This window comes from Oncorhynchus keta, chromosome 34 (genome assembly GCF_023373465.1).
Source record: "Oncorhynchus keta strain PuntledgeMale-10-30-2019 chromosome 34, Oket_V2, whole genome shotgun sequence".
NCBI classification, from domain to species: Eukaryota; Metazoa; Chordata; class Actinopteri; order Salmoniformes; family Salmonidae; genus Oncorhynchus; species Oncorhynchus keta.
This window is the reverse complement of record NC_068454.1, coordinates 71,142,562-71,151,447: the sequence shown is the minus strand read 5'-3', so window position 1 is coordinate 71,151,447 and position 8,886 is coordinate 71,142,562. Positions and strand designations below refer to the sequence as shown.

At 40.3% G+C, this 8,886-nt stretch overlaps 1 protein-coding gene across 2 annotated transcripts; it reads right to left on the bottom strand.

Moving 5' to 3' along the window:
* Positions 1-64: 64 nt before the first annotated feature.
* On the bottom strand, positions 65-8,878 carry LOC118367785 (mitochondrial folate transporter/carrier-like). Of its 2 annotated transcripts, XR_008090560.1 has the most exons (8): positions 8,218-8,878; positions 7,815-7,965; positions 5,407-5,492; positions 4,636-4,790; positions 1,933-2,046; positions 1,561-1,706; positions 1,049-1,280; positions 65-1,009 (listed from the first exon to the last, which is right to left on the bottom strand). XR_008090560.1 is itself a non-coding variant. In XM_052494610.1 (7 exons), exons 1-7 carry the CDS (start codon positions 8,435-8,437, stop codon positions 1,157-1,159), a joined length of 996 nt encoding a protein of 331 aa, XP_052350570.1. In that variant the 5' UTR covers positions 8,438-8,878; the 3' UTR covers positions 65-1,156. The 2 variants fall into 2 exon arrangements, 1 of the variants encoding a protein (XP_052350570.1); XM_052494610.1 differs by having other exon boundaries at positions 65-1,280.
* Positions 8,879-8,886: the final 8 nt, after the last annotated feature.

Below are 8,886 nucleotides of genomic sequence, written 5' to 3'. Positions count from 1 at the left end.
ACATTATTTGAAAATGGCTTTGTTGTTACGCTCCTCGTTTGAATGAGGAGACCAAGGTGCTGTGTAGTAGGCGAACATATTACTTTTATTCAAATGAACACCGAAAAACAACTAAATACAAAATGAACATAAAGTTCTGCAGGCTACACAGCAACTATACAAAAATCAAGATCCCACAAACTAAAGGTAGAAAAAAGGCTGCCTAAGTATGATCTCCAATCAGAGCGAACGATAGACAGCTGCCTGATTGGGAACCATACCCAGCCAACAAAGAAATAGAAAAACTAGAATGCCCACCCAAATCACACCCTGACCTAACCAAATATAGAAATAAAAAGTCTCTCAAAGGTCAGGGCATGATATTTGTATGACCAGGTAAAATCATAAAGAAATGCATGTGCTGATCCCCTTTTCCAAATGACACGTGAACACAGAACAGCTGTAAAATTGAATCTGAAACAACAAAAAGCTTAACAAATACAAAAGCAACATAAAGGTTGAAACTTGAATAGAATATTTTACCTGAAAGAAATGGACTAATGCCAATTCATACCTGATATTTCAGCTGAATACTTCTGAAATTAACAATATTTCAAAGATGTTGAACTGTGCAATCAGTCTCTGTGATCATTTCCTATGACATAATCAACATGAAGGTTTACATGCACTACAGTATGATGCCAATAAGTTAAATTAAAACAAATTGGGGGTACATTAGTACCTCCAGTGAGGTCTGTTCTTCTGTGATGCATCCAAGAGACAGAGACCAGTCTTTAATTACCAGCATTGTCAACATCATGTCTCTGAGAATGCCAAACCTCAAATGTATACGATAGACGCGAATCCTGGTTTTTCATAGTGGTAATAAGATCTAATTCCACCACATGCTTTAGGTGTTCCTTTATGGTTGTTTTGACTCGGCTGCCAGAGGTGTATACAGGGGATATGTCTGCTCCTGTTGTCCAGTTACCTGCTGTGACAGTTCTGGAGACTTCAGTTGTCCAGTTACCTGCTGTGACAGTTCTGGAGACTTCAGTTGTCCAGTTACCTGCTGTGACAGTTCTGGAGACTTCAGTTCATGGCTTATCTTATCTAGCACCACATACACTGTCTGAGTCCCTTCCTATTTGTGGTCCTTCCATGGCTGTAGTCCTCCTCACTTCTGGCCCATCAGGAAGCGAGACACGTTCTCATAGACCACGAAGGTGATACAGCAGGCTGGGGTGACACGGATCAGGTTGGGCACCATGCCTTTATAGAACCCTACAGCTCCCTCATTTCTGTGGAGGAGGGGCCAAAATAAACACAGTAGTCACTATGTGGGAGGGAAAAAAACGGATTGAAATGGCAGCATTGGTATAGGCAAGATTTCTTGTGGCTCTCTGTAGTCAGAGTTTGAAGCTGCAGATCTTTGTTGCTTCACACTGTTATGTTACCAAATCCCATGAACATGGTTATATGCACACTTAATAGTCAATTATACCAAGTTTTGGCTAGTTAACCTAAAACTAGCTGTTTTCTCTGTATGTACAGTAAACCAACAGTGTGGTTTTGGCCTACCTCCATGTCCTCTGGACCACATCCAGGACTCCATTGTACTTATTATGCTGGTCCTGCAGGCGAGCCCGCACCACCTGGTAAGGGTATGTGGTAGCCACAGCAAATATTTTGGATAGAGCTGCCATTGTGATGTATTCCAATGCATTCTGGTCAGACGGAGAGAGTGGGAAAGACAGAGAGGTTGGAGGAATGATGCCTGAGAGTCACTTCTTTAATAAGCATTACGGTAATTCTTCCAGAAATCCTGCAACACTTAGATGTGGGTTTTCTTTATAAGTACTTTAAAGGTTTATTCCCCATATGTTTGAGTCATTCAAACTAGGTGTGGTTATAGAAGTCTTAATGTTTCCTCACTCTGCAGTCTGCACTCACCAGTTTAGCTTCTGAAGGCATTTTCTTGTATTTGTTGTAGTCTCTCTTCAACTCCTCATAGGCCATGAACTGCAATGCCCCGTGTGATGTGCCAAATAAACCAGGAACATACCCCTGGAGGATTAAACACTGGGGTCATTATCTGTACCTGACAAATAAACCAGGAACATACCCCTGGAGGATTAAACACTGGGGTCATTATCTGTACCTGACAAATAAACCAGGAACATACCCCTGGAGGATTAAACACTGGGGTCATTATCTGTACCTGACAAATAAACCAGGAACATACCCCTGGAGGATTAAACACTGGGGTCATTATCTGTACCTGACAAATAAACCAGGAACATACCCCTGGAGGATTAAACACTGGGGTCATTATCTGTACCTGACAAATAAACCAGGAACATACCCCTGGAGGATTAAACACTGGGGTCATTATCTGTACCTGACAAATAAACCAGGAACATACCCCTGGAGGATTAAACACTGGGGTCATTATCTGTACCTGACAAATAAACCAGGAACATACCCCTGGAGGATTAAACACTGGGGTCATTATCTGTACCTGACAAATAAACCAGGAACATACCCCTGGAGGATTAAACATTGGGGTCATTATCTGTACCTGACAAATAAACCAGGAACATACCCCTGGAGGATTAAACACTGGGGTCATTATCTGTACCTGACAAATAAACCAGGAACATACCCCTGGAGGATTAAACACAGGGGTCATTATCTGTACCTGACAAATAAACCAGGAACATACCCCTGGAGGATTAAACACAGGGGTCATTTATCTGTACCTGACAAATACACTTTGAAATTAAATGTTATATATTATCTTCCAAATCCAATTGATATGATCATGGTATTTATAATATTGAAAAATAATTACAGCTGATATAAAAACACTAATATCTTGAAAGACAATTTATCCTATTGACTACCCAGGCTGTTCCAATTCCGGTCCTGGAGGTCCGAAACACTTCCTGGTGTCCCAGATCTGAATTAGTCCCTTGTTCGGAGAAGATGACAATCCGAAGTGTTTTAGCCCTAGAGGACGGTCATTGATCAGCCCTGCCATGTGCATGATCTACTCCTACTAACACTGACTTTGCTGATAACTACTTTATTGAGGAAAAAATGTACTTATTACCATGACTGTGAACAGCTGTGTAAAGTAGTTAAGTGAAAATACTTTAAAGTACAACTTAAGTAGTTTTTGGGGGTATCTGTACTGGTTTGGTGCCGCCTGGTTTGCTTAATATAAGGAATTTGAAATAATTTATACTTTTACTTTTGATACTCAAGTATATTTTAGCAATTACATTTACTTTGATACTTAAGTATATTTTAAACCAGAAACTTAGAATTTTACTCAAGTAGTATTTTAATGGGTGATTTTCACTTTTGCTTGAGTCGTTTCCTATTAATGTATCTTTAATAATTGGGTACTTTTTCCACCAATGACTGTGAAATGTGGTTGTCTCACCTAGCTATCTTAATTAAGATGAATGCACTAAATGCATGTCCCTCTGGATAAGAGTGTGCTAAATTGCTAAAATGAAAAATGGAGGTACTGCCCCCTAGTGGTAGTATATAAAACATGCATTCAAATCTTATGCAACTACAGTACATACGTAAAACTTCAATAAAGGCTGCACCCTTTTAACCTTTTGGGTAAACCAACCAAATTCACATAGAAATGTGAGTTATAGGTATGTCACTCATTGAAAGAAAGTCTAAGAAGTGGTAGATCTGTTCTATGTGGCGATTTCTATGATTCTGGTTCTTAAGTTTTGTTTTTGCCTCTTTAACTTTTGGTTTTGTACACCGGTTTTGTACACCATCTGAAAAAACAATATGTTTGGGTATGGAAAAGATGTTTCACAGCGGTTTAGATGGTACAATGATTCTCTACACTACACTATACTTGCTTGTAAAATGAAATGAGGCCAACTATTCGATATTTGAGCAACCAGGAAATGGTGGAGCAATTTCTGCATAGTGCATATTTAATAGCAGGGCTGTTTATTTTCTTTAATCACTGAACTCAATCTGTGCTTATTAGAGACAGGTTTCCACTTGAGCCAGGAGGCTATTTCGTTAATGCACACAACCTTTGCACAATGAAAAGTTGAAAAGACTACCACACTGATTATTGTGACCAGTATGACCAGTATAAACATTATAATAACAAAGCCATTGTAGATCAGACTTGCAAAGACAAGACTGCCAAATCATACACCCCAATTTCGGCCATCAGCTCCATGGAGAGCTCCATTTGATCTCGTGTTTTCTTTTTGGTGGCGCCAACAATGACAGAATTAAATAAAAAATGTTGATTGTGGGAATATCAGAGCTTTGTCTATGGTAACCTCGTAAACAATTCATTTAGACCCAGTGTTTATTTGAAACAGGCGTTTACTTGCTGAAATGTCTGCCGATGCCCAGCTATTAAAAAGGACAGCTATTTGAGACTCAGAATTTAATTGAAGTTTCATGGTACATTGCCTAATTTTAGGCTGTGAGGGATCATAAGGAGAAAACATGTCTACATATGACACCATTCACATGTCCTGCACATTCACTGGACCTGAACTTGACTTCTAAGCAGACAAGAGTCCAAATAAGCTCTATTCAGGATACAGCCATCATACATACAGATGACAAAACCTGGGTTATATTGAGCCTCACCCTGTACAGTCCAGGTATCCCCTCATTCCGGTAGATCTTCACCAGTGCATCTATCATCCCTTTGTACTGTTTCCTGGTGGGATCAGCGTTATACTGCAGCACCAGGCGAGTCTTAGTCACCCAGATAGGGTTGGTTAGGGTGAGAGTCAATACACCTGGAGACGGAGGAAATAGAGGTGAGTTTCTGAGCTATCACACACACACATGAATTAAACCAAACTACAAGCTCTACGCTACACTACATGGAGCCTGTGACGCATGGAGCTGGTGAAGACATCCCTATCTCATTTAGTTGAATTCAAGTCACTTGAGGTTGGTAGAACACAACACAGAGCAGTCAGTGTCTTTCTTCCCTTTACCATTGTCTGGCAGTGAGTGCAGTGGATTAGTTTATTCCACTGAACTCTCTAACATGATTAGGGTAAATCACATGACTGTATATAGCCAGAAAAATAATAAAATGTCAGCAAATTGACCAGTAACTGTATACATATGTACTTTTTCCTTAGTCAGAGTCAAATATTTTGTTCCAACCAGTCAGTTTGATTCAACTAATCAAAGTCTGGACTAGAGGAGCAGACTATGATATGTTTATTTAGCTGTGTAACGGTAACTGTTTGATTGGAATGAAAGCATGGACCGAGCCACACTGGTCCTATGCGGATAGATCAAACAGTGTTGACCTTCGAAGTTGTGGTTATAGACATTGTATTGACCTCACGCCACCATCAGTGTGTGTGTCCCTGGGGTCTAGACAAAGGCAGTACTAACCTGCTTGGGCGGCTGACAGCAGGTGTTCTGTGGCACTCAGTTCAGACTGACGCCCTTCCTTAGTATACGCCTTGATGGCATTGTAACTGTGGGGGAAGTTAACACAGACAGTACAGAAAATTAATTGCACACTTCAATAGACAAATCCCTAAGTTACCATTGCTATTTAAAAGTGCTATTGTCAACAGTCATGTTAAGTTATGAGTTCATATTTGATTGGATAGATCACGGAGTTTCAAACTGGGCTACAGGATATCTTCCATTTTGGGGGGTGTTCATGTGAAAAATAATTATATTATGAATATCGCTAATTGAAACAGAATACCATCGTGGATACAATTTTTATGTCTCTGTGTCCAGTATGAAGGAAGTTAGAGGTAGTTTCACAAGCCAATGCCAACTAGTTAGCGTAATGACTTAAAGTCTACACGAACCGTTAGTCTACACGAACTGTTCCTGTTCAACCGACTCTGGGGAAGTCTCGATCTACCACTTTAATATGGAGGAAATTACAGTCATTGGAGATAATTACGGGGATTTTGCTGTATAGGAAATTCTTAGGCAGGCATTTTCAGAACAGAAAAACTGTTTCAGTGTCAACTTAAACAACCAAAATCAGATAGAAAGCATGCTATATATACACAGTACAAACGTTTGGGCACACCTACTCACTTCATCAATAGGCATGTGCCCTGAATGCGATGTTTTTTTAAATAAAATAGATTCTCCCTGACTGTCTAGCTATTATTTGACTGTTAGTACTCAAATATGGTATTATTCAAAATATATATTGTACCAGTCAAAAGTTTGGACACACCTACAATTTTTTTAAATTATATAATAATAGTGAATACATCAAAACTATGAAATAACACATATGGAATCATGTACTGTAGTAACCAAAAACAGTGTTGAACAATTCAAAATATATTTTAGCTTTGAGATTCTTCAAATTAGCCACCCTTTGCCTTGATGACAGCTTTGCACACTTTTGGGATTCTCTCAACCAACTTCACGAGGAATGCTTTTCCAACAGTCTTGAAGGAGTTCCAAAATATGGGGAGCACTTGTTGGCTGCTTTTCCATAACTCTGCAGTCCAACTCATCCCAAACAATCTCAACTGGGTTGAGGTCGGGTGATTGTGGAGGCCAGGTCATCTGATGCAGCACTCCATCACTCTCCTTCTCAGTCAAATAGCCCTTAAACAGCCTGGAGGTGTGTTGGGTCATTGTACTGTTGAAAAACAAATAATAGTCCCACTATGCGCAAACCAGATGGGATGGCGTATCGCTGCAGAATGCTGTGGTAGCCATGCTGGTTACGTGTGCCTTGAATTCTAAACAAATCAGTGTCACCAGCAAAGCACCCCCACAACATAACACCTCTCCCTACATGAATCACGGTGGGAACCACATGCGGAGATCATCCGTTCACCTACTCTGCGTCTCACAAAGATACGGACGGCGGTTGGAACCAAAAATATCCAAATTGGACTCCAGACCAAAGGACAGATTTCCACCGGTCTAATGTCCATTGCTCGTGTTTCTTGGCCCAAGCAAGTCTCTTCTTATTATTGGTGTCCTTTAGCAGTCGTTTCTTTGCAGCAATTCTACCATTAAGGCCTGATTCATGCAGTCTCCTCTGAATAGTGGATGTTGAGATGTGCCTGTTACTTGAACTGTGTGAAGCACATATTATTTGGGTTGCAATCGGAGGTGCAGTTAACGCTAATTAACTTTTCCTCTGCAGTAGAGGTAATTCTGGGTTTCATCATAGCACTTGATGGTTTTTGCGACTGCACTTGAAGAAACTTTCAAAGTTCTTGCCATTATCAGGATTCACTGACCTTCATGACTTAAAGTAATGATGGACTGTTCTTTCGCTTTGCTTATTTGAGCTGGTCTTGCTATAATATGCACTTGGTCTTGGTCTTTTACCTTCTGTATACCCCTAACTTGTCACAACACAACTGATTGGCTTAAACGCATTAAGAAGGAAAGAAATTCCACAACTTAACTTTTAACAAGGCACACTTGTTAATTGAAATTCATTCCAGGTGACTACCTCATGAAGGTGGTTGAGAGAATGACAAGAGTGTGCAAGGCTGTCATCAAGGCAAAGGGTGGCTACTTTGAAGAATCTCAAATATAAAATATATTTTGATTGTTTAACACTTGTTTGGTTACTACATGATTTCATGTGTGTTATTTCATAGTTTTGATGTCTTCACTATTATTCTACAATATTGTCGCCTTGAAATAAAAAACATCAACCTGGGATTGACTACTGAAATAAAAAATACATGTCAGCTGATGCTTGCATGCTGTCATATGTCATCTAGCGTAATATTGTAAAGTTATTATCCCAGAGAAAGTAGACCAGTTTTACTTCTTCTGGTTATACATACAAGAAAAAGTAGAGTCCCCATGATGCCCCAGCACCCCAGATGTTTGGGGTGACTCCTTGGTAGAGTCCTCGGACCCCCTCCTGCTGCCACACATATTTCAAACAATGGATAATGCCATTATATTTAGGTCTCAAGTCCAGTCCATCACTCACTGCAGGAAAAAGACAAGGCAGGGGAAAACATACACTGTCAGAGTCAACAGAACATCAACTGTCCATTCAAGTAGCCAGGTAGCTAGCTACTCCTATGTTATTACCATGTGCTGATTGCATCATTTGCAGGTTCCCAATCGTACACCTGTCAAATGTAAAAGTTAGCTAGCTGCTGCAAATCGTTTTCAGTCCGGACAAATAAACACCTTGTAACTAAGAGTTTTATAACCACACATTGACCAATACGTTACCTGCAAATCTGATTTTGACTAGGTCAAGAGGGTGCAGCACCAGTGTTGACACGACTCCTCCACTGAGTCCTGCAACCAAATTCTCTATTTTGACATGGCTGTAGACTTGCTGGATATGTCCAGTTATGGATAAAGGTGTGCTACTTCCAGGGGATCCAGAAGAAGCAGGAGCAGGAAGTCCTGTTGCAGCCGTCTCTTGATTTGAAGCAACAGGACGCATGTTTAGCTAGTTATTAGCTAGTTATTCTGTGAATTTAGCTAGAAGTTAACATCTCCTACTTAATTCTTCAGATGTTATTCAACAGAACGCGCACGTTATCATGCTACAGTAAAATCTAACCCCGGAATCCAAAAGGCACATACTTGAAGTAACCACATCATATTTTAAAACGTTTTAGTGACCCACGTTTTTGTCATGTGGACAAGCTACATTTCTGTCTGGCACGACCTTTCCAATGACTCCTTCGCAGCAGTTACGCCGCGTTCAAACCAACTGGAGGTATCCGACTTCAGTAAGTTCAAAACACCTGGGAACCAGCTCCGCCTGAGAAAAATCGTTTTGAATCGTCATCCAACTCGGAATTCCAAGCCGGGAACTCGGGTCCCTTGCTTGAACTCTGACTTTCCAACTTGAAGATGATTGCCGCTATATTTCAGAGTTCCCAGTTG